We start from the raw sequence: 25,235 nt of genomic DNA, 5'->3' as shown, positions 1-25,235 counted from the left end.
CTCCCGAGGAGCTGGGATTACAGGCACCCACCAGCACACTCGGCTAATTTTTGTGGGTTTTTGGTGGTGGTGGTGGTGGTGGTTGTTGTTGTTTTGTATTTTTTTTTTAGTAGAGATGGGGTTTCACCATATTGGCCAGGCTGGTCTCAAACTCTTGACCTTGTGATCCACTTGCCTCAGCCACCCAAAGCGTTGGGATTACAGGTGTGAGCCACCACGCCCTGCTAGAGAAAGGTAGTATTCTAATGAAACTTCAGTAAATGGATCATGGGCTAGATTTGGGCCATGGGCCCAATCCTGGTTTTGGTACAGCCTGTTTGCTAAGAGTGGTTTTTACATTTTTTAATGATTGAAAAAAATCAAAACAAGGATAAAATTTCATGACACGTTAAAATTATATGAAATTCAGATTTCAGGGTCCATAAATAAAATTGTATTGGAAAAAAGCCACCATACCTATTTACGAATTGTCTATGGCTGATTTTGCACAACAATAGTAAAACTGAATAGCTACAACAGAAACCATATGGTCTGCAAAGCCTGAAACACTTATTATATGGTCTTTGACAGAAAAGGTTTGCTGATCCCTGGTCTAGAAGATCAAATGTTAAAAGTCCCTCAAGGCCTACTCCTAGTTTCTTTTCTCTCACTCCCTACTGTCTCCCTAGGGATGACTTCAGATACCCATTGGCCCATGAACAGTGATTCACAAATTTCTAACTCTAATGCAGACCTCTCCTCTGTATTCCAGACCAGTGTATCCAACTGCCTATTTGACATTTCTACCTGGATGCCTCAAAGGTACCGCCAACATACACATACCCAAAGCAAACTGATAAATTTTTTCTTCAAATTGTATGTTCTTTCATTGTCCCCTTAGTGAATAGCTTCATCTTCCATCCAGTTACTCAAGGCAAAAACCAGTTGTCACCTTTGATACTTCTCTCTTTTGCACCTCCCCATCCTCCGCCCCCCCAATATCTACATCATCACCAAGTCTTGTCAAATTTAGGTCCTCATATTTCTAAAATCCATCTAATGAGTTCCCCAAGGACCCAAATCTTAAACTACCTTTTGTTTGGCCCCTACTTGCATTTCCAGCCCCATTTAGCAACAGGTGCCCTCTTTCTCTCTGCTTTTAGTCACACTAGCCTTCTTTAAACTCTTCCAGCAGGCTATGAGGCCTTTCACACATTTTTCTCTTTGTATAGAACACTTCCTTTCTGCATTAAAGACTAGCTACTGCAACAAACTTAAACATCTTAATCACTTAACACAATAAAAGTGTATTTGCTTTTACAAAGTCCATCTTGGATATTCCTGGTTGGCAGGTGGCCTTCCACATGATCATTCAGAGACCCAGATCCCCTCTGGCTATGTTCTGTCATCTCATAGGGTCTTAACACTACTCAACTGGATCCTATGTGTCCTGTTAGATGGTCAAGCAGGGGGACTGTGGTAAAGGGAGGAAAGTAGAGGAGGTACAGGAGGGTACAGACTGTGCATAGAAGTAGCATTTACTACTTCCACCCAAGTTGCATTGGCTAGAATTGGGTCATGTGACCACGTGTAGCTGCCTGGGAGGCTAGGAGATAAAATCCGTGTGCTAGAGGTAGAGAAATGGTTTTGGTTAATACAGAGGCTTCTCTACCACACACTCCATGCCTCACTGCATTCACTAATTGCCTCCTCCCCCTCCTTCAGACCTCAGAGACACCTCTTACCTCTCTGACTAGGTCAGATGACCCTGGTACTTCATGCACCTCTCTTGTGACACTTATCACATTGTAAATCTATTCTCCTGTGTTACTGTTTCTCCAATGCTTGTTTCCCACTAGACAGTGGCTCTGAGGGCAGAAATTGTGTCTGTTTTGCTCATTCCCAACAAAGTGCTTGGCACATGGTAGGTATTCAGTAAATATTTGTTGGTTGAATGAATAAAAATGAAAGAAGCTAGTTGCTCAGTGGAAATCTAGTGCTATCCAGTAAGGCTGCAGAGGAAGCTAAACTGAAGTGCCCTCCCTCTTCCAGCCCTTGGACTTTAGTACCTTCATGGGGTCCTACATCTGACCCAATACCTTTCAGTGTATCCAGGGGTCTGATTGGCCACTGCCCAACTCCTGACCCCTTCGATCCTGATGTCCCTGATACTTTTCCATTGCTAACAGATACTCTCGCCAAGATGGTCCAGCTTTTCCAGGCAGTCTGCTCAACAAAGCTTGTATATTTTTTGCCCTTCAGAGGCTGGCTTGGCCAATAAGCCACCACTTGCAGCCTGGCTTCACAGGGCATTCTCTGTGTCCCAGACAGCCATGAGGTCTCTCTTAACACTGGCTCTACTTATCCCTTAGATGTGTGGGTCCTCCTTTCCCCCTATCCATCCCCAAATAAGTGCCCAGGACTGGCCTCAGTGAAAGAGCCATCAGAAGCGTGTAGAGGTTTGTGTTGAGGAAGATGAAGTGTCAGATTGTATCCTGAAGTTAAAGTCAATGCCCTGCCAACCTTCCAGAATCTTTATGAGATAAAGAGTTTGTTCTTACGACAAATGTGTTTGCTCTTATTATTTTGCCACCAGCTTCCCTAATATTTGATATAGGCTACATATCCAGCATGGAAAAAAGAGGAAAAACTCTTAGCTCTTAAACACGCAACAGTGATGGTGGAATTTCAGACAGGAGGGGCAAGGTACTCTGTGCACGAGTAGGTATTATTGCAGGGTCAAGGCATCACCCAGCAGCGAGTCCCATCCACAGCAGCATGTCTTACCCAATACCACCCCCCATCCTAGCAAGCATTGTAGCCCTGCAGTGAGGGGCCTAGACATACCTAGGTAGAGGTGAGGGGTGGTGTCAACCTGAGAGTCTCTCCTGCATTCATTACAGATCGCAAAAGAGGATGCTGTCCTACCAGTAGCTCTCTTCCCATCTCTCTGCGAGTTCGTCTTTCATAACAACCCTCTGGTGGCCCATACACGAGGTATGGTGCCCACAAACCTGTCCCCTCTCAACCCAGTGCCCAAGGAGCAGTGTGGCACCCTCATCCCCACCTCATCAATGCCAAGCCCTGGGATCTACTCTGTGTCGGGGTGGACAAGTTTCATGGTACCTTGAGGAATGGAGGAAATAGCTCTGTACCAGCTCTTCCTGACAGTAACCCTGTGAGGCAGGCATTATTGTCCCCACGGACGGTGGTAGAGACTGAGGCTCAGGGAGGTTCATGATCTGCCCAAGGTCACACAGCAAGAAAGAGTCTGAGTTGGGAATGGAATATGGAATTCTTTAAATCCTCTATGAGCTCTTTTGAACCACACTCTGCTTTGTGGAACAGTTCTGTCATGACCTCATTTCCCAATTCCCAGTTGCAGAGGGGTGCAGCCCCAACTGCAGGAGCCTCTCTTCCCAGAGCACACTGAATGGGGTGGTCAGCAGTGGAGCCACTGTGTAAGATACAGGAGCGGGAGGCATTTTAGAGTCCTGGGCCCTGGAGTGACACCAGTGAAGTTCTGATCATCACTCCACACTATCTTTATTATCTTGGACAAATTCCTTAGCCTCTCTGTGCCTCAGTTTCCTTGCCTATTGAATGGGAATAATGAGGTACCTACCTCCTAGGGTTGAGAATAACTTTCATTAATACGTGTAAAGCAATTTGAATAGTGCCTGGCACATAGCCCCAGTACAAATTTTAGCTAATAGTAATCTTATTTTCCCATCATGGCACCAGGGGTCCCTCCACTGCTGAAGAGCTTCCTCCAGGAGCGACTGGGAATCCACTTAATTCGAAGGAAGATAGTAAAACCTAAGTATCATGTTTTGATGTCTCGGAAGGAATCACGGAAGGTAGGGCTTCCAAGGCAGGACTCTGACCCCCAGGAGGAGTGCAGCCTATTATAATGTATGCAAACCAACCTGGCTGTAGAGCTGCTCACTCCACAGTGCCTGGAATCTCTCCATTAGGTTCAGCATTGCCTTCTCCTTTCATTGCTTTGGGAAGAGCTTTCGATGAAACAACAGATATGAAAATATATTTTGAACTCCCAAAACTCTTACCAATGAAAGTTATAGTCACCTACAGTAATTGAGAATGGCTATGGGCCAGGCGTGGTGGCTCACGCCTCTAATCCCAGCACTTTGGAGGCCAAGGCGAGAGGATCGCTTGAGGGCAGGAGTTTGAGACCAGCCTGGGTGAGACCCTGTCTCTACAAAAAAAAAAAAAAAAAAAAAAAGAATAGGTAAGGCAGGACCAGAATACATCTCCTGCCTGAATCTTAAGGAAGTGTTTCCTTATGTTGAGAGAAGTCTGCTTCCTTTGCCATAGAGTAAGTGAAATCCCTCTTTCATCTGAAGAATTTCAGAAATTTCTGTGAAATGCTCCTGCCTCCTGAACTTTAGTCTTTCTACAGCCAAAAGGTGGGCTGAGCATTGCTGATCCCAAAAGTTAAATACAGATATTTCCTTGCCACCCCCTCTGCAGCCCGCCTCTGTCCAGCCAGGCTCTTGCCTGACGTCCTCAGAGGACTGGACAAGCATTTGAAGTCAGAAATGGAAATTCCAAGGTTTCCGTCATCTTCCTCCTTGTCTGTTACCTCCTCTTAAGGATCTGCCCCATCGTTTCCCATCAGCCAGCTAGGGAGGGGCAGAATCCTCTCTCTCCTTTACAGAGCCCCATGCCCAGGACTCTGCAGAGCTCTTGGGTATATGCTATCCCATAATCCTCACAGTAGATGAAGCAACAGACTCAGAGAGGTGAACTGACTTGTTAAAAGTTAGTGTGGGTCCTAGGGGACCCCTCACACCTCCTCCCATCAAAGGTTCTGACTAACCTTTGAGCTAAATGAGTTAAATAAACACAGATGCCAGTGGCCAAATGAGAAACAATCAATGCTTTGTTAATGTAGGCAAACACCCTCTATCCTGGACTGAAGAATGTGGCTTAGTCCTGATTCAGACTGGGGATGCCTGCATGTCCTCATTGTGCATACAGAGATGGGGCTAGAAATGCAGATTAGACCCCTGGGGTTACATGGACAAAGGCTGCAGTCCCTCCCCTCACACCTAGGCATGGACAGACAAGAGGAAAATGGAGAACCTGCCAGAGCAGGCCTGTAACCAAGAAGGTGTGTGAGCCCTTTGATGTGAGGACACAAATGGAAGATAAAATAGCCTGGTCTCATTGATGAGCAGTAATCCAGCCCACGACTGAAGCAGGGCCCAGTGACTCAACCTCTGGCCCGTTAGGTTACCCATTCCTCCCTTGGGAAGGGGTGGGGAAAGTAGTGGTGGGATAGAGAAAGAGCATTTCCTCTAGCACATCTCTCTCACAGAGCCATGAGAGGGAAGGGGAACTGTCCCTTCCCGCCAGCTGCCAAGTGATGGCACTTGGTGTTTTAGATGCTGAGGTGCGGTGCTGTGTCCGTGCCCTGTGCCTTGTGGCATGGATTCACACAAAGACTCTGGGTCCCTCAGAGTCTAAACACTGAGGTTCCACATATTTTCCAAAAGGAAATACACTTTTTTAAAGTAACATATTTTATAAAAGTCATCCTTCGCCCTCCTTAGTCCGTTAGGTACATTTGCACACACCATTTCATTTGGTGGAACTCTGTGAGAGAGGCACAAGGAGGAAATGGGAGCTCAAAGGATAGACCTGTATTCCAGCCTGTATTTTTCTAACTACAGTGCTTGGAATCTTTCCACTACACAACTTACATCTCTCAGTAAAAGTACAGGTATAAGTGAACCAAATACCTCTGACAGAGTGAAAACAATCCCCTATGTAAAGGGGGAGGGGGAAAGAACTAAGCCCAGCTGAGGGCACATGGACACCTGGCAGCTGAGGCTAAGGAGGAGGGGGAGAATGGTTACAGGCTTTTACTAATTAAGGGAATTATTTTCTTGGTCCTGAACCTTCAGAAAGATGTATCTTTAGGATCTTTATATAGGGTAGAGGGACCAGCATCCTGAAAGGGGCCTGGTGTTGCCATCTTCCAGAAAATACAGGACCACTCCCCAACACCCTCTCCTCGGAGTCCCCGGGGAAAGCCATAGGCACCATGTTAAACCCTCATCTGAAGAGTGAGACTACTGAGGGCCAGAGTGACATATGGTCAGGGATGCAGCATGAAGCCTGGAGCCCAGGGCTGGAATTACATCGTCCAGGCACTACCACCAAATCACTCTGGGACTTGGACAGGTCATTTTACCTCTCTAAGCCTCTGTTTCCTCATCTATAAAATTGGGGATGATGATTCATTGGGTAGTTTCAAGGTAGAAATAAAACAACTTACATCATGCATGAGGCACATCATAGATGCCCAACAAGTATGATTTCCCTTTCCACCTCCCCCTCAGTCCATACCCAGCACTCCGGCTGCTATACAAGTGGCCTTAGGCTGGTGAGGCCCAGGAGGAGAGAATCCTAATTAGGAAGCAAATTCATTCCGGCCCTTCTCCATGACAGGTGAAAACCGAAATCCCAAAGGTGCCAAAGCAGCCTCTGGTGCTCCATCACCCACGTGTGACCACAGTTAAGTCTCCCTCAAAGGATATGCTAGAGCCAGAGGCAGAGCTGGCTGAAGATCTGCCCACTACCAAAAGCACTTCTGTGGAGTCAGAGATGCCCACTGAGAGCCTGGAAGGCCTTTCCCTGTCTCGCCGGATCTTCGTGCCACTGCCTCCCATCTGCTCCGACTCCACTGTGCATAGTGTAGAGACCCTGTCCCACCTGAGTGACACAGCTGTCCACCTCAGCCCAGGGCGCCCATCAGATGAGGACTCCAAGAGCACAGAGTCCATCTTCCTGACCCAGGTACCTGTATCCAGCTGCCCCTGCCCACTTGTTGCTATCTCCCACAGGTTCCTGTGCAGCCCTTAGGCTCGACTGCTGTGGACAGCTAGGAGCAACAAGCACATGGCAGGTCTGGAAACAAGAAGTCAGCACCCTTGGCAGAGCTTGCAAGCCTCTTCTGGGATATCTCTGGTCTGAGGCCACTGATAGGGACACCCATGGGGACAAGTCATGGTTCTGTGGCACAGACAAGATCTGGGGTCTGACTGGGGTGTGATTCCAACTAGTTTTTCAGAGGGGTTTGCTGCTGCCTGTACCTCTCTGCTTCAGGTCTCCTCACTTTTGATGCTGCCTGTGGATCCTGGGAACATAGATCAGATGCAGGTCGTGCCCTTGAGGTGCTCTCAGTATAATGGGGAACAGAGACAGGAACAACTCATGCAATCAGTGCTGAGACTGAGGGAATCCTAGAGGCTAGGAGCCTGGAGGAAGGAGAGATGCCTCTGCCCCAGCCCAGGAGGGCTTCCTGGAAGAGGTTCAGCTGAGATTTACAGGCTGAGTAGGAATTAAAAAGGTGAAGATATAGCAGCAAGGGCATTCTGGACAGAGGAAACAGCATGAAACATGATAGAGGAAGGAAATTAAAATGGTACATGCAGAAACCACAAATGTTTAGTGTCAGTGCAGCAGAAGGGTGGCATGTGGCAAAGGGTAATATAAAACTAGAAGAGTTGGCAGGGCCCCCTTGAACTTTATTACTGTACCATCCCTCTCCCTGATCTCCCTGCCTCCAGTCTTGCCCTCCAATTTGCTCACTGCCAGATCTTTCCAGGATGTACATCCATCCATTCATGGAGGTCTAACTCTCCATCTATTTCTTTTTCCACAGATGACTTATAGTGACATATAAATTTATACAGTATAAAAGTATCTTAAAGAAATATCTCAGAACCTTTTTGGAGCAATGCAGAATATAAATAAGCATTTTAAAAGAAACAATTTGAGAGAGTTAGATGAAAAGAAAACATGGACAGGAAAGGAAATAGTACAAGGGTAATTCTGTCACTCAAAAAGGCACATCATGCACTACTGCTATTATAATAAAGATGTTTTGACAAAATGCAGTTCTGAGCTCCTAGCGGCCAAAGCAATACAATCAATTATGAGTCACCATGTTTTCAGGAAAAAAAAAAAAAAAATCTTTTTTTTTTCTGGCCTAATTGTCCTGGCTATAACCTTTAATACAATGATGAACAGAAGTGGTGAGAGCAGACTTCCTTGTCTTGTGCCTGTTCTTAAGGGGAAAGCATTCAGTCTTTCACCATTAATTATGATATTAGGTGAGGGTTTTCCATAGATGCTCTTTATCTGGTTGAGGAAGTTACTTTCTATTCCTAGTTTGAGTATTTTTTAATCATGACAGAGTGGGCTTTTCCTATGTCTATTGAGATGATCATATGGTTTTGATATATTACATTAATTGATTTCCAGATGTTAAACCAACCTTTCATTCCTAGGATAAATCTCACTTGGTCATAGTATATAATCCCTTTTACTTGTTGAATTCAGTTTGCTAATATTTTTTGAGAATGTTTGCATTTATATTTATAAGTGATACTGCTTTGTATTTTTCCTTTCTTGTGATGTCTTTCTCTAGTTTGGATTCCAGGGTAATACTAACCTCAGAGAATAAGCCTCTTTTAATTTTTGGAAGAGTTTGTGAAGTATTGGTGTTAATTCTTTTTTAAATGTTTGGTAGAATTCACCAGTGAAACCATCTGGTCCTTGGCTTTTCTTTGTGGGAAGTTTAAAAATTGCTAATTCAGCTTTTTTGCTTGTTATAGGTCATATATATGTATACACATACGTGTGTATATATAATATATACTCACAAATACACACACACACGTATATACATGATGGGGTCTCACTATATTGCCCAGGCTGTAGTGCAATGGCTGTTCACAGGTACCATCCCACTACTCATCAGGATGCGAGTTTTGACCTGCTCCATTTTCTACCTAGGCAAGTTCATCTCTCCTTAGGCAACCTGGTGGTCTCCCACTCCTGGGAGGTCACCATATTGATGCCAAACATAGTGTGGACACTCGAGCATAATGCACTACAGCCCAGAGCTCCCGAGCTCAAGGAGTCCTCCCATCTCAGCCTCCTGAGTAGCTAGGACTACAGGCATGTGCCACCCCACCTGGTGAGTAATTTTAATAAATACATCCCTACATGACATACAGATTTCTTATAAAGCCATTAGGATAGGCTAAAATCCTCCATGGTTTGCCATCAGAGTAAGGATAAAGAAAATACAAAATAAAATGCACCCTCAGCTCGGCGTATAATTGGTCCTTACTGATCTGGGTCCTGCTTACCACTGCAGTTACCTGTCTCTTCACTTTGTACTTAACTGTACCAATCTTTAGTTCCCCCAAAATGCACCTTGATGTTTCTTACCTCTGCATCTTTGCTCATGCTGTTCCTTGTTTGAAACAATCATTCTTTCTCATCATTTGCAGTCCACACCTCTCCCCATTGCTCCGTAGGGATGGCTCTCCTGGCTCTTCAAGACTTAGCTCAGGCTAAGGCATTCCTCCAAGGGAGCTTCTTGGCTAGGTTGGGGCTTCCTCTGGGATCACCCAAAACCACTGTATTCCCTCTGTTAAAGCATTTATCAATTGTCTATTTTTATGTCTGCCTCCTTCCATCCCAGTCTTGGTCTTACCCTTGCCCTTAACAGGGCCCAGCAGAGACCAGCACAGAGATGATGCTCCGAATGTTCATGGAATGAATGAATGAATGAATGAATGAATGGATGAATGAATGAATGACAAATGAATGCGTTTTCTTCCTGGGCACAGGTGAGTGAACTGCCTTCCTCCGTCATCCATAAGGATGATTTAGAGTTGAAGGAGAAAGACCAAAAGAAACCACCAACGGCACCCAGAGAGGTGAAAGGGACTCGGAGGAAGCTCCCAACTGCCTCCCTTCCCAGCAAGTACCACGGCTATGAAGAACTGCTGACAGCCAAGCCTGATCCAGCCTTCATTGAGCCAAAGGGTATGTGAGGGCATATCCTTGCTCTAGGGCAAGAGGCCATCTCCACAACCCAGAGCAAGTCAGGGTCAAGCCAAGGCTGGCACCAAGCTGCCTTTTCCCAACTAGGGTGCTGTCCTCTGTCTAAATACCTGTCAAAGGGCTTTTAGGGTGTCCTTTGAAGCCCCACATACTGGGACCCCTGTCCTGGCTTGGGCCTTCACTGGCTTATGGGGAGCCACAGTTTATTCAGAGATTCTAGTCAGTCTCGGCCTAGCTGCTCTGGATGATAAAGTCTCTCCTCAGGAGAAGTTTGATGAATGAACACCCAGAATGGCCAGATTCTTGAGCTTTTCCCAGCCCAGGTTAAGTTCCCAAACTGAACGTCCAAAATCCTTCCTATCTGGTTGGAGGCAAAGGAGGCAGCTTCATCTCTGTGTTACTCAGTACTTCCAAAGCAACTGGCATTCAGCTGGGCTGTTCTGGGTGTCAGCCCCTGCAATATAACCCCCTGAGGTTAATGGGGTCACACTGGAGCCATACTTTTCCCCCACTCCAATACTATTTACCCATTACAATCTGTGCTATTTTTCCGTTATAATATGGGACAAATACTCACTGAAGAATGATGGAACTTCAGGCACTGGAACAGATCCGGAAGAAACCTGGGAGCAGTGTTTTCTTTTGGGGACTCTCAAATCCTTTTACCTAGAGCTGCTGTGAGACTGAGGAATGAAGCAATCAGGGGAGGCATCTGGGAGGAGGAGGGGGAAGTGCCTTGACTCAGTCTTGCCTTCTTGCCCTAGGAATCCAGAAGAATGCACAAGCCCTCCAAGAAATGCTGAAGCACCCACTCCTGTGCCACTCCTCCAAGCCCAAGCTGGACACTCTTCAGAAACCCTATGTTCCCAAAAAATGGGTAAACATCCAGCTCACTGAATGTGTAAATGGCCCCTGAGTACCGCCCACAGGTACAGATGTGGCTGTCACCTTGGGACCCTCTGAGGGCCATGCTTTCCCAGCACCCCCAGATGCTCCCCAGCCTGTTGCTGTGACTGTATGAAGTTAGGCCAGGAAAGTCTGTGCATAAACCTGGGATAACACCCTCCTCCATGACCTTCTGCCAGGCCCAGAGAATCCCGATTCCACCCCCAAGGAAGACTAGAGCCCAGCTGCTGGATGACATCTTCATTCGCTTGCGGGATCCCCGGAACATTACAGAGGCTCCACTAGGTACGGCTCTGCCACGGCTGCCAGGATCCCAGATCCAGTTCACTCCTGCTGGCTAAAGGCAAAGAAAGGGCTTGTGTCAGTGCAGGAAAGGCCCTTAGAGAGCAACTGCCTACATCAGTCTCTATATGTAGATGGAGAAAAGGAGAGCCAGCATGAGGCAGGGAGTTGCCTAAAACCACACAGCATGTTAAGTTCCTAAACCAGGGCTTAAGATAGAGTCAATGCATAGGGGCAGTAGGAAGTCAGTGACTTCCTACTGCCCCAAGCTGGAAAGGCCATTTTTAGCCCCTTAGCATCCTCCTGCCACGACATCCCATTTTCCAAGGGTCTCTGGACCCAATCCTCTTGCTTCCAGCTGGGTGAGAACCAGGATGAGCTTGGTGCCTCTCCTGGCTTCTTTTCCTGCAGGTGCTGTCCTGCACCGGTGGACAGAACGGCGGCTGGTGAATCACAAGCAGTACCTGGAGGCCAAGAGGCTGTTGAAGGAGTTCCAGGCACGTTACCGGCAGCTGGTGAGTGGCTCTCTGCGGACAGTGTTCAGGACTACCCCGCTCCCCCCGGCCTGCCCAGCGCTGAGTGAGAGCCAGCCCAAGTTCGGCCGCTTCCTCGAGTTCATGGATGAGTTCTGCCAGGAGCCCACAGCCAGTGACTCACAAGGCTAGGGCTGTGCATGGGGGCTGTGTGCACCACCCGGCCTGTGCCCCAGCTCTCCCCGAGGGCTCTGTGCCCTGGACCGCACCTCAAGGTTGACCAGCTGGCCACAGGCCTCAGAGCTCAGCTGGGCCCCACTCGCTGGCCACAAGGTGGCATCCCCTTGTCAGGATCTCCCCTCCTTGGCCCAGGCATGACCTGGTGCCTGGCCCAGCGGCAATAAAGAGTGGGTGCACAGGGCAATAGACCGGGTGCCATATGCATTCTTTCTTGGAACCCAGGCCACAACAGCATTGTCATGCTTCCCTCTAAAAATGGTTTTCCGGTTCAGATGCAACAGGGATACATTTGTTCTCTGTTGTATGAGAAACTGACACCAAGGGGATCTTACCAAATTCCTGAACAATGGTTCCAAAAAGGGTATTTTTAAAAACCAGATCTTGTGAGTACAGCGCTAATGTGCAGGGACAGTGTCATCCTGTATATTCATTCTTTACTCAGACTTTCTTGGTTCCTTCATTAGGAGCATGAATGGTTGAACGTGAACATGATAGTAAATTGGAGCAAACTGTAAACTGGAGATAACTTATGCCAAAAGACATGGTTATACACCATGGAAACCCCATCCCTGCTCCTAATCTCTACTGCCATTCAGAATGCCAAAGCAAGACATCCAACATGGGGCATCTCCCAGAGCACATACAGCACCAAAAATCCACACACAGCCTAAGCTTAACCCATGTTTTTGTCTGAGATTGTTCTCCAGAGACAAGACTCTGACTAGAAACAGAACATCGACTTTCATGAGTTTCCTTTACTGTATTCTCAACTTGGGCCTCGCCTTAAGCAGGCAAACATACATTGAAGAATGCACTTTGGTACTGTTTAAATAACACATCAGCCCACTTGATTCCATGCCATGTCCTTGCTGACAGAAGCATCCCCAACAGGGCATGCCCTGGTCCAAGTCCTCTGTCTTTGTCAAAATGCTCTTCTGATGAGTTGGAGAGGAGGCAGCCAGCAGTGGCAGTCCACAAGGATCCAGGTACCTTCTCCAATCCTAAAGCAGACAGCAGGTTGAATAAAACCAATACACAACCTATTTTCTAGGCAGGAGGGGAAAAGGCCCTTTGGACAATATTTGTACAAAGAGTTGAGAGTAAACAGTATATCAGGCTCAAAAAAAAAAAAATCTATTCGTTGGCATTTAAATTGTTTTCCTTTGCATAGTATCTATTTTCTCACTAGGACTTTTAAGTGCTCTGCTGGAGGCTCAGCGTTGGTAATACCATGTTTGATGCAAACTTGAACCCAATGAGGAAGAACCCCTGCTGTCACTGGTGGCACAGCTTTAGAGGGTGGTGGCCCCAACAAGGGGCAATCTGCCTACTGCTATATTAATCTGGAACCAGGGCCAACAGCTACTCTTGAACTATGGTATTTGAAGAGCGAGTTCATGGCCTATTTTACCTTATATTAAATGATAGGAAAGGAAGATGAACAAACTTTGCTTTGCCTTGGCTTCAAACTAGTTCTTGATTTAAGACACCAGAAAGGAAGAGAGGGAGTCTGCTTAAGAGTTTGAGGTTGCCTCTCACAAGATGACAGTTAAAAGTTGCCACCTTACTTAAAAGGCATTAAGGAGGCATTTACTCACAAAGGAGAGAGTGTAAATTTTTTCCTTAAAAGGAAAAAACAAATACTGATAATACATAGAACAATCTGCACACCCAGTCTTGGCACTTTTTCCAATTTGACTAATCTCTAAACTGGTGACCCTTGCATTTATCTTAGTCTCTTTCCTACAATATCTTCAGAAAGCTACAGCGGGTAACAATCATGTATAAAGATGCATTTCCTAGATCATCTTCAGAAGAAAATCTCTTCAGCACTTTCCCTAGAATCTGCCCCCTGACCACCCCGCCCCAGACCTGCTTTCTCTTTTGAGAATTCATAACCAGGTATGTTTAGGTACCAGTTCAAAAGACCACTCAATGGGTTGATGAGGAAAAGTCTGGCTGAGAACAATTTAAGACCATAATGAGTTTCCAATTTTTAAAGAAAATTTGGCTAGCTGGCTTTTAATTCTTAATTAAAAACATTAAATTTAATTAAAATTATTCCAATCAAAATATATCACTTTCCAAGATTCCACATTCATCTTACTTTACTTACTTATACTATGGAGACTTTCTCTACCTGAGCATGTATTCAGGGGCTATAGGTACATTTAACTGAAAAAATCAGGAAGAAAAAGCTATTAAAATAAAAGAGCCTCCTAAGTCATTTGGGGGTATCCTCATCATTGGTGCATGTGTCTGCGTGTGTCAAACTTTAACGATTATTTATTCAGACCCTGGAAAACTACACTATAAAATAGGGTACTGGATCACAAGTTCCTCGTTTGGTTAAAAAAAAAAAAGGTGGGGGGGGGGGGGGGGGGCAGAGAAGAAGTTTAACTTACTTGGATGATTTCCATGCCCATTCCAGCTGTAACATTCTATCACTGTGACCCAGCCTTTGATTCTTCTCTTTTCCCACTCTCCTACTAGATATTTCAATGAAAAGTTAGGCAGGAAAAAGGAAAGGAATCCCAAGTTGCTGCCAGCTCAGAGAGATTAGGAGGTTACTAAATTGAGGTGTGGGCCTCCCCTGGCCATGTCAGTGATCCACAACCCACCTCACTTCTTGGGGCTTAAGCTAAAAGCAGCTTCTGAAGAGATGTTAATGTCCTGTAATCACTAGAGGAGAAAATTCATTCTCCTTCCATAACAGTACTTAGTAAAGGAAAAGCAATGGTGCAATCAAATTCACAAATACCGATGGGGTCTCTAAAATGTAGAATGCAGCTTGTTGGGTGCTGGTCAGTTTTCTAAATGGGACCAGAAATGGCTTTCCTAAGACCATAAACGAACTCTCCAGCCACACATACATTCAGATGCATTCCATTAGACATTGAGCTCCTCAAGAGTAGGAACTGCTTTATCTCCACAGTCCAGCCCAGGGTTGGCACAAGTTTGAAGCTCAGTAAATGTTTGTTTGTTTGTCAAATAGAAAAGAAAGGATGAGCCTTCGGTCATCAGCTGCATGAGTCAGGCACGGTAGCAGCTTCCCATTTTAGTCAGTTTGCCAGTTTGTCAGTTTGTAACCAGACAGTAATCAATTAAGAGCTTTAGTCTCTTAAGGACATTTTTCCTTTAGGGAAAATGAACAAAAAATAAAACATTTATTACCAGTGCTTCTTCCAAGCAAAAATTTAAAAATTAAATTAAAATTTAAAAAATAAGTGAAGCCACTTACTTACTTAGGAGTTTCCCCGGCAAGCCTCACCCAAGAAGACTTAACCTTTTTTAAAAACAGGCAATTAATTATATGAAAGGGGCCAGGGGCTGGATGCATAATCCCCTGATCTGATACCAACCCAACAGGCCCAGATGACTTCTTCCAGCAGATACAATCAATGGGTCACGAACATTTTCTCAAAGTATCTTTCCCTCTCTATGGAAAAGAGCTGACAGCCCCCTTCTAAGGGCACCACATTTCTTGGATTTCCCCTCAGACTGACCTTCACCCTCCCACCTCTCATAACTTCCCCTTTAATAAGAAAAAAGCCCAGACTGCATATATATACAAGGAACAGAGTAAGACATGGGTAATTTGTATGGTGAACTGGACTTCAATGATTCGTGAGGAATTTGTTTTGTGAAATCCTGCACCTCTTGTTCTAGCTCACAAACCCTTCCCATCGTTCTGTTTCCTTCCTTGTCCTTTTCTTTTCCCCCAAATAATCCATATCAACATATCGACTTTTAACCGACTTCACAATCATGGAAGGAGGGAGACTTTTCAGAAAGAAAAAGCATTCAGGTTTTAGTTATTAAGGATGGGAAGCATCTTAAAATACAGATAATACCTTAGTGGTTTTTCCTTCCTCTAAAGGCAACCTGATTAAAGATCAACCCTCCTCCCTCCTTAACCTAGACCACTCTACCTATATTGAAGGACTGTTGCTCAGCAGGAAGTTTAGAAAACAACTGTCAATACCATCCTAGGCATCACTGTAGGTACAAGGTGGGAAGGCAGTAAGCTGGACCTACAGTTTGGAATATTTGCTTAACAAGAATTTGTTCTTCATTCTGCACTTGTTGCGACTGCTGTGCAATTCTTGAAAGTATTAATTTGGGGAAATATTTAAAATATATATCTTTTATCTATTAAAAATATTTCTTTTTACCAAAGACAAAAATCAATTCCAACTGAAAAGTGTTTTTCAAATTACTGGAGATATAGAAAAAGATGGCAAGTGGAAAAATAAGTGTCTTTGCTCCTACCAACAAGACTAGCCTTCCAATAATATTTACTAAGATCAAAAAGGAAATGCGTGAAATGGCAGTAACTGATAAGTTTCCTCTAAGGGCATTTATAGTAAGGTCACCCTCCCTGTCTTCTGTAAACCAGAGCCAGCTCTTCTGTTTTGGGCACAAACACGCCCTTCAGCAGCCCTTGGAGGACATAAGTTGTTGGTAGGGCCTAGAACTGAAGTGGTGTGACTATAAAATCATGAGATTGATATATGTTTTTAAAACATACATCTGCACATGTGCATACACACGCACACAACACAGAATGCATACATTCAGATGAGTGATGTTCCCCACCAAAGTAGTCACCAAAGAGAGTCTACCTATCTCAGTGATGACCACAATGTTTAAGACATCTCTGGAACTTCTCTTTGGGAACTGGGAACTATGAGCTGCACAAGAAAATGGCTCTGCTTTACAGCAGCACTCATTACTGCAAACCCACTTGATAAGCCACCTTCTTTCCCAGAGGCTTCAACTAGCTGCTGGCTAGTCTCAGACTTTAAATTCTCTCTCCTAACCACAAACCACCACAAAACACTGAAGATTTGCCCTGAGAAAAGGCAAATCTGAGAACACTTAAAAGGAGTTATACTTTCTGCCTTGATCAATGGGTCACTGTTCTGGACTTTGGCTTCTAGGTCTAGAAGCTGAGGACTACCTTAGGAGGAGGCTGGAATAGATAACCATTAAGGTCCCTTCCAGTTCTAGCATTTTGGGAGTCGGTGTTTCTAGTCTTTGAAGACAGTTCCAGAAATACTTTCACCAATGGCACTGGAAAAACTAAGCAGTATCCTGCTGGGGCTACTCAAAGGAGACAACATATATTGGGATATATAAGCTCTGGAAGGTCTGTTAAAATGCCAGTCACATGACTTTATAGTAACAACTCATACATACACGAGGAATGCCAGCCCATCAGAAATTCCCTAAAATCACATCTTGATCCCTATTCTCAATGAGCCCAGATGGGCAGAAGCACCAAGCACCACCAGGGATGCAAAAGACACATGGTGTCAGCTGCTAAGGAAAATAAACCCCCAAAGGTCCATGGGACTGAATTTACCAGCTGCATCCAGCTAGATACCTTGTTTCCATAGTATGGAGTTTAAGTATTGTTCCTTGCCTGACTTCAGGGTGAATTTTTAGCATTTCAGATCAACACTGCAGATAACCCTTGGCCATGTGAAAAGTAATAATGAGGCCTGATTATAGTTTGTCTCATAGGCTGAAACCCCCCGAAAAGCAGAAGGCTCTAAACTGTGGGGGATGAGGATAATGCACAGTATATGTTTATCCACCCCATCAATCTTGTTTGCATGTGGATTCTGCACTATCAGTGTTCAATGCCCAGCCTAGCTTCCCCTAGGCTCCCCTGGCACACCCTTAGGTTGTGATCTATTTGGGAAACCTTTAGAAAATCCATGGGTTATGCCACTTAGTAGCTGAGAGAACCGGAACATCTGCGCTGCAGTTTCATCATCTAAAAATGGGGCTAATGCCAGTTACATGAGAGGTCTCTTGGAAAGACTAAATTAAATAATGTCTGTAAATGTGCTCTGTCAACTATATAGCATTCACCAAATACTATTCTTTAAACAGAGAATGTAAATTAACTTTTGTAAAGGCATAAGCTTAACTGATAAAGATAGGTATTTATTTTTGGCAAGGGACGGCAGAAAGAGTAACATAACCATCTATCATTTTGGATCTGCCAAGGAACTAAATTGTTCACTTCTTTGAAAAAGATGGAATTAATTTTTATCTGCAAGGCTGATTTAAAACAATACCCTGCTGAAAGAAGCCAGGAAGTTTATCAGTTTAAGAAGGTATCCCCTCTTTACCATTACTGTGGTCATTATGCTCCTGAATGAGGCTGTTCCAAATTTCATTCCCAGTGGGTGCTGCCAGGTTTGGCCCAAGAAGCCCTTAGGGATGGGTCACTCAGGCTTCTGGCCTGGGTCACAGAGAAACGGAGATGCTGTTCCCTTGGATATTGACTACAAAGGCCCTGGAACCTCTCAGAACCATATTAGACAGTGTTTTGCCATTAAAATAAAACCAAAGTGAGAACACTCAGCTCTTCAGGATAAATGATCAAGGCCTAAGACCTTTTAAAAACAGGTAACACTGTTCATTAGGTGCTACTTGGCCCCGGCCATGTTGCTGGACCGTAGGAGATACTGATCCACACTTCCTTTTCGCCGGCTCACAGTCCGCCTCTCGTTGTCAAACATGCGCTGCAACTGCAAAGCCAACTGTCGGTCCTCTTCCTCTTGCTGAAGTTTCTGCTCCATCTCTCGCAGGACTGGGTCTGTTGGGGCCAGACCCACCTCACCACTGGTTTGTCGCAGTTTTTTAAGGGAGCCATTTTGTTCTAAGTGCTTGGTCTTGCAGTGTCTTTTTCGGCCTCGACGCAAAGGAGGAAGTGGCTCTTCACTTAGGCTCTCGACTAGAACACCATTAGTCAGATCAAAATGATTTAATGTCTTCAATTGTTTCTTTGTTTTGAGGACTCCACCCAAAACACTGTTTTGGGGTAGCATTGAATTAACTGTGGTGATTTTCATGGCTCTGCTTATACAGGTTTTGTCTAACTTGGCATCTGGAGTTGACCCTAATCCCTCAAACTGCTCCCTCTCCAAAGAAGTCCCACTGCCTCCCCCTTTGAGTTCTGAGGAACAGCAGGTTTCCAGTGGGATCTCAGTGCTACTTTTATTATCACTGTCCTGTTCTGCTTTTGTTTGGCTAACAGAGGGGAAATAATCAAGATCAGCAGAGGTAGGTCCAGTATACTCAGAGAGGACCTGCCCACCAGACAATCTTGTATTTACAGCCACAAGCGGCTTCTCCTTGCTAGAATGGATACCTTCAGAGCCTAGTAACTCTTCCCCCATTTCAGGAGCCAGAGAGGTAAGAGTGGCTTTTGAAAGGGTCTTTTTGATCTGCCGCTCCTGAAAGATCTGTTCCCACTTTTTGAGGATCCGTGGACTGGCCTCATAAGATGTCTGCTTCTGCAGGCTTCTGTTTAGGTTGCGTGGAGTTGATTTGATGATGAGGGGACTTAGCACACGGCCATCAGGGAGTCTCTTGGGAGGGGTACACGGTGAGCAGACAATGGGCTTGAAATGGTTTAGTTCTTCTGAGATGCTGTCATTGCTCTCAGGGCTGATTGAACGCTCTGGCTTATGCAGGGAAGCCAAGGATGAAAGGGAGCTGAAGGGTAGACGCTTTTCGATGGTTAAGTCAGGGGCTGAGAGGCAGCGGTTGTTTTGAGTTGACAAGAGGACACCAATGATGGGGTTGGAGGCTGGAGTCATAGTTGTGACCTGAAAGAGATTAAAAAGATTATGCATTCATACACACATACATATACATTTTCATTCATCATTCCTTTATAATGGTGGAGGGACAGGGAAGGGGAGGACAAGAAAAGGGATGAAGGGTAAAGTGAGCCTAAGAAAGGGAGAAAATCCCTAACTTAGAAAGCATACCATTTAGCAGAAAATCCTATATACTTCAAACAATAAGACTGAAAATCTGTAGGGGAGAAAAAACACTTATCTAAAGCTTTAAAAAAGGTTTCTTATCCAGGCATGGTGGCTTATACCTCCCAAAGTGCTGTAATCCCAGCATTTTGGGAAGCTGAGACAGGTGTATCACTTTGAGACCAGCCTGGAAAACACAGCAAGATCCCATCTCTACAAAAAAATTTAAAAATTCCCCAGGTGTGGTGGCATGTGTCTGCAGTCCCAGCTACTTGGGAGGCTGAGGTGAGAAAGGCTACTTGAGCCCAGGAATCTGAGGCTTCAGTGAGCTATGGTTGCACCACTGCACACCAGCCTAGGTGACAGAGTGAGACTCTGTCTCTTAAAAAAAAAGGAAGGGGGGGATTCTCTAGTAGCCCTAATTCTACCCATCTGGCTACTAATTCAAACTTTCTTCCTTCACATCTGTTTGTGAACTTCTCCAATATAACTAGTATGCCTGAAGCTCAATCTGCTTCTTCTCTTCTGGAATAGTTTATTTCATGACCATGTGCAGAGGGGGTGATGGCGCAAGCCTCACAAGTCCCGGAGGTCTGTGGCTGAGGTGTACCTTGGCTTTGTTGCCTGGAGCTGCTCTGACTCTGCTCTTCACTCTTTCCTGGGCTGTGTCACTACAGCTCTGACTCCTTTCCACCTTGGAGTTTAGCTTCCTAAAAAAGAATAAATAAAAAACAAGTAGTCAAAAGTAGTCCATATATAGGTAAGGAAAAAGGATGACAATATCTTTTTGCTTTCTAAGCCACTCACCAAGAAAGAATTCCCTTGGGCAGCTACAATAGAAAATGAGTTAATTTATTAACAAAATACATTCTGAATAGAAATTCTGCCAAAAGAGAGTGCTCCAGAGAGGATATTTGGTTCAAAGTTTTGTTTCCAAACTAGACCCTGCCAAAAGGAGGCAGAACCAGTGGCTATTTTGAACATGCTTAGAGAGATGTAGAGATATTTCACTATCCTTAATAGGGTGGATACAATGTTAAATCACCTTTACAAGCAACAGATTTTTTTTTAATTTTATTTTATTTATTTATTTATTTATTTTTTTTTTTAAATTATACTTTAGGTTTTAGGGTACATGTGCACAATGTGCAGGTTTGTTACATATGTATCCATGTGCCATGTTGATTTCCTGCATCCATTAGCTCGTCATTTAGCATTAGGTATATCTCCTAATGCTGTCCCCGCCCCCCCCACCCCCCACCCCACAACAGTACCCGGAATGTGATGTTCCCCTTCCTGTGTCCATGAGTTCTCATTGTTCAATTCCCACCTAGGAGTGAGAACATGCGGTGTTTGGTTTTTTGTCCTTGCGATAGTTTACTGAGAATGATGTTTTCCAGTTTCATCCATGTCCCTACAAAGGACACGAACTCATCAATTTTTATGGCTGCATAGTATTCCATGGTGTATATGTGCCACATTTTCTTAATCCAGTCTATTGTTGTTGGACATTTGGGTTGGTTCCAAGTCTTTGCTATTGTGAATAGTGCCGCAATAAACATACGTGTGCATGTGTCTTTATAGCAGCATGATTTATACTCCTTTGGGTATATACCCAGTAATGGGATGGCTGGGTCAAATGGTATTTCTAGTTCTAGATCCCTGAGGAATCGCCACACTGACTTCCACAATGGTTGAACTAGTTTACAGTCCCACCAACAGTGTAAAAGTGTTCCTATTTCTCCACATCCTCTCCAGCACCTGTTGTTTCCTGATTTTTTAATGATGGCCATTCTAACTGGTGTGAGATGGTGTCTCACTGTGATTTTGATTTGCATTTCTCTGATGGCCAGTGATGATGAGCATTTCTTCATGTGTTTTCTGGCTGCATAAATGTCTTCTTTTGAGAAGTGTCTGTTCATGTCCTTTGCCCACTTTTTGATGGGGTTGTTTGTTTTTTTCTTGTAAATTTGTTTGAGTTCATTGTAGATTCTGGATATTAGCCCTTTGTCAGATGAGTAGGTTGCAAAAATTTTCTCCCATTCTGTAGGTTGCCTGTTCACTCTGATGGTAGTTTCTTTTGCTGTGCAGAAGCTCTTTAGTTTAATGAGATCCCATTTGTCAATTTTGGCTTTTGTTGCCATTGCTTTTGGTGTTTTAGACATGAAGTCCTTGCCCATGCCTATGGCCTGAATGGTATTGCCTAGGTTTTCTTGTAGGATTTTAATGGTTTTAGGTCTAACATTTAAGTCTTTAATCCATCTTGAATTAATTTTTGTATAAGGTGTAAGGAAGGGATCCAGTTTCAGCTTTCTACATATGGCTAGCCAGTTTTCCCAGCACCATTTATTAAATAGGGAATCCTTTCCCCATTTCTTGTTTTTGTCAGGTTTGTCAAAGATCAAATAGTTGTAGATATGCGGCATCATTTCTGAGGGCTCTGTTCTGTTCCATTGATCTATATCTCTGTTGTGGTACCAGTACCATGCTGTTTTGGTTACTGTAGCCTTGTAGTATAGTTTGAAGTCAGGTAGCGTGATGCCTCCAGCTTTGTTCTTTTGGCTTAGGATTGACTTGGCAATGCGGGCTCTTTTTTGGTTCCATATGAACTTTAAAGTAGTTTTTTCCAATTCAAGCAACAGATTTTTCTTTTTATTAGACCCAAACCTCTCTTCAATCTAAATCAAGCACAAAACAAATATTGAAGTACTTACAAAAATGCACAGCAGTGCATTAGATCTCTATGTACAGAGTCAAAATTAAATGTAGTCTCTCCTTTAATCCATTACATTTGAGCTTTCAAAGGCCTAAATCCTAGTGATTTCAGACGTTTAAAGAACACATGATTTTTGTCTTTATGACATTGAGTTTATAACCCAAACCAAACTCCACAGTACTTGGATTCTATACTGAAGTCCACTGCACTATAGCTTAGTAAGTGCCATAAGACAGCAGTTAGTAGGCAACTAAACTTCCCAAGTGTTTTCTTCTAAGAGTTTTATCATTTTGACTCTTAAGTTAGGTCTTTGGTCCATTTTGAGTTAAATTTTATAACTCAAAATGGTGTGAAGTTGGAGTCCAACTTTATCCTTTTGTATGTGGATATCTATTAACAGTTGTCCCAGGATCATATGTGAATCTATGTTGGAATTATGTGCAGATGACTGTCACCTGCCCCAGAAACAAGTAGGGACACTTAATTTCTCACTCGCCTTTGTTTCCCTGTTCCTCAACTCTTGCCTAAATATATGTCTGTTCACCAAGCATGTATCATATACTTACTATATGTATGCCAGACACTGATGGCCATTATCCAGGCACTGAGAATACAGAGAAGAATGAGACACAGTCTAGATCTTCAAGGAATCAGAGTCCAGTGGGCAAATAAATACAATACAGTGAACGGGCACAACAAAAAGAAGTATGCATAGGAAGCAGAAATGGCATAAAGGAAAGAGTTCTTCATAACCTGGGATGAAGTGAGATCTGGGTTGGAAAAGTCTTCCTGTAGCATGTTCATTTCAAAGGATAAACAGGAATTTGCCATATGTCAAGGTGGACATATAGTTATGCAGATAATCTCAAACAGAAATTATTTCTTCAAATGATTCGATTTAGCTTTGGAATGGAATGCATCATATCTACTCTTTTGTAGCAAAAGACTTGTTTTCAGAGTTTTACAATGCCAGCATTAGCTTGGAGAAAACTTGTAAAGGAGGTAAGGTACCTTCCCCCACGGTGCCTCTCTTCTCCCTACATCTCTAGTAAGTAGAGTGGGTAGCATGTCCTACCCACTCATAAGGGCTTCTATTCCAGTATTTCTGTGTTATTCCTCCCATTTGAAACCCTCCCATCCTATGTCTTATGGCCACATAGTGTTAATAGAAGAAAGAGCTGGCCAGCCTGTATCACGTGCTTGCACTTTACCAAGAAATTCAACATTTAACCCAAATGAAAGATGTGAAAGTTGTACTGTCTAGTGGGAAATACATTTTGGAGCAAGTAGAAAATTTCAACATCCCCCTATAAAAGCAGCTGTGTAAAAGTCAGCTTGATTGGTAGTTTACTATTAAAAATATTGATATTCATTTGCATCCCTAGAAGTCACAGAAACTGTCAGTGGTGTAAGCCACCCAGAAGTATACTGTATAGCAGATTAAAATGCTGTGGTAAATAATATATACCTTGGGTTAGAAAAAAGGGATGTAAAGTTGAGAGAGACAGCATTGTTACTTCAAATATATCAATTGTTTGGTGTGATTCCATTGGCAAAACAAGTAGACACCAAGAGGAAAAGATTTTCTGATCAACCTGAGAAAGACTTTTGTAACTTTCAATAGAGCAGTTCACTGATAGTTGCCTGGGAAGACACTGAGCTCCATGCCGTTAGAGGTATTCAAACTGAGGCTGGATCTAGACCTTAAGTTCCAAATATTACATAATTAAGAAATAACTTACTTTTTAAAAACAGGCTATAAATCCATTTTGTCAGGTGTAAAACAGTCAAATTGAAAGTCACTGTTTTCAAGCCTACATTATCAGATACACAAATGACAACTACCTGTAGCTGGGGAGAACGTCTTCACATGCCCCATAAACTCCATTTTGGCAAAAGAAAAGGCCCAGGGAGGAAACACACTTGCAGTGACCAAGCACGCAATGAAGAAAAAAAAAATTCTGACAATCTAAAATCTTTTTGGTAAACTTTAGTATAGCTGAAATTGTCATTACCTCTCCCATTCATATTTGATCAACAGACTTTTTACTGGGCACCAACTCTGTGCAAAGCATTAGAGACAGATTGATCAAAAGACAACCTTCACTGAAAGGAGCGTCTAGCCACTGAAGTCCACCACCCTATAGCATAAGTGCTGTAAGAGATCAGTTATTACACAACTGAACTCCTCAAGTGTTTTCTTCTAAGAGTTTTATAGTTTAAGCACTTACATTTAGGTCTCTGATCCATCTGGAGTTCATTTTTGTATGTGGTATGAGGTTGGGGCCCAACTTCATTCTTTTGCATGTAGATACCCAGTTATACCAGCACCATATGTAAAGTGGCTGTTCTTTCCCCACTGAATGGTCTTGGCACCCTTGTTGGAAATCAGTTGACCATGGATGTATGGGTTTATTTCTGGACTCTCAACTCTATTCCATGGATTTACATGTCTGCCCTTATTCCAGTACCACATTGTTTTGATTGCTATACTTTGCAGTAAGTTTTGAAATCAGGAGTTGAGTCTTCCACCTTTGTTTTTTTTTTTTTCAAGATTGTTTTAACTATTTGGGATCCTCTGAAAATTCATATATGTGTTTTGGTATGTTTGTCCATTTCTGCAAAGAAGACCATTGGAATTTTAATAGGTGTTACACTAAATCTGTAAAACGACTTAAAGAGTATTGCCATCTTAACAATATTATGTCTTCTAATCCATAAGCACAGGAAGTCTTTTGCTTAGATCTTCTTTCTTTCAGCAACGTTTTGTAGTTTTCAGCATACAAGTCTTGCACTAGTGCGGTTAAATTTATTCATAAGTATTCTATTTTTTGATGCTATTGTAAACTGAATTGTTTTCATAGTTACCTTTTTGGGTTGTTCACTGCTAGTGTATAGAAATGCAACCGATTTTTGTGTGGTGAGCTTATATCTTGCAACTTTGCTAAAATTTGT

General features: G+C 43.7%; 2 protein-coding genes and 1 long non-coding RNA gene across 12 annotated transcripts in view; 1 reads left to right on the top strand and 2 right to left on the bottom strand.

Moving 5' to 3' along the window:
- The window catches only part of LOC131384660 (uncharacterized), a 34,720-nt gene extending 23,904 nt beyond the window's left edge, over nt 1-10,816 (bottom strand). The window contains exon 1 of one of the 2 annotated variants that reach the window (XR_009215756.1): nt 10,451-10,816. This is a non-coding gene — a long non-coding RNA (uncharacterized LOC131384660). Of the gene's footprint in view, nt 1-3,908; nt 3,994-10,450 lie in introns of those variants that run through there. The other variant, XR_009215755.1, reaches the window with a different exon arrangement.
- XRRA1 (X-ray radiation resistance associated 1) overlaps nt 1-14,020 on the top strand; it is a 103,642-nt gene extending 89,622 nt beyond the window's left edge. For 2 of the 9 annotated variants that reach the window (XM_058446964.1, XM_032761541.2), the window contains exons 13-19: nt 2,883-2,976; nt 3,724-3,839; nt 6,460-6,807; nt 9,657-9,855; nt 10,638-10,750; nt 10,959-11,064; nt 11,473-14,020. In XM_058446964.1, coding sequence (XP_058302947.1) covers nt 2,883-2,976; nt 3,724-3,839; nt 6,460-6,807; nt 9,657-9,855; nt 10,638-10,750; nt 10,959-11,064; nt 11,473-11,726 — 1,230 coding nt within the window. In that variant the 3' untranslated portion in view covers nt 11,727-14,020. The remainder of the gene's footprint in view (nt 1-2,882; nt 2,977-3,723; nt 3,840-6,459; nt 6,808-9,656; nt 9,856-10,637; nt 10,751-10,958; nt 11,065-11,472) is intronic. The other 7 variants (XM_058446968.1, XM_058446967.1, XM_058446966.1 and 4 more) reach the window with 6 other exon arrangements.
- A 4,139-nt stretch (nt 14,021-18,159) lies between these two features.
- RNF169 (ring finger protein 169) overlaps nt 18,160-25,235 on the bottom strand; it is a 90,062-nt gene continuing 82,986 nt past the window's right edge. Inside the window, exons 5-6 of the mRNA XM_032166940.2 lie at nt 20,175-20,274; nt 18,160-19,405 (exon numbers count right to left, since the gene is read on the bottom strand). Coding sequence (XP_032022831.1) covers nt 18,221-19,405; nt 20,175-20,274 — 1,285 coding nt within the window. The 3' untranslated portion in view covers nt 18,160-18,220. The remainder of the gene's footprint in view (nt 19,406-20,174; nt 20,275-25,235) is intronic.

Source organism: Hylobates moloch, unplaced genomic scaffold (assembly GCF_009828535.3).
Source record: "Hylobates moloch isolate HMO894 unplaced genomic scaffold, HMol_V3 SCAFFOLD_11, whole genome shotgun sequence".
Classification (NCBI taxonomy): domain Eukaryota; kingdom Metazoa; phylum Chordata; class Mammalia; order Primates; family Hylobatidae; genus Hylobates; species Hylobates moloch.
The sequence above is the reverse complement of the archived record's forward strand: the minus strand, read 5'-3'. Positions and strand labels throughout refer to the sequence as shown.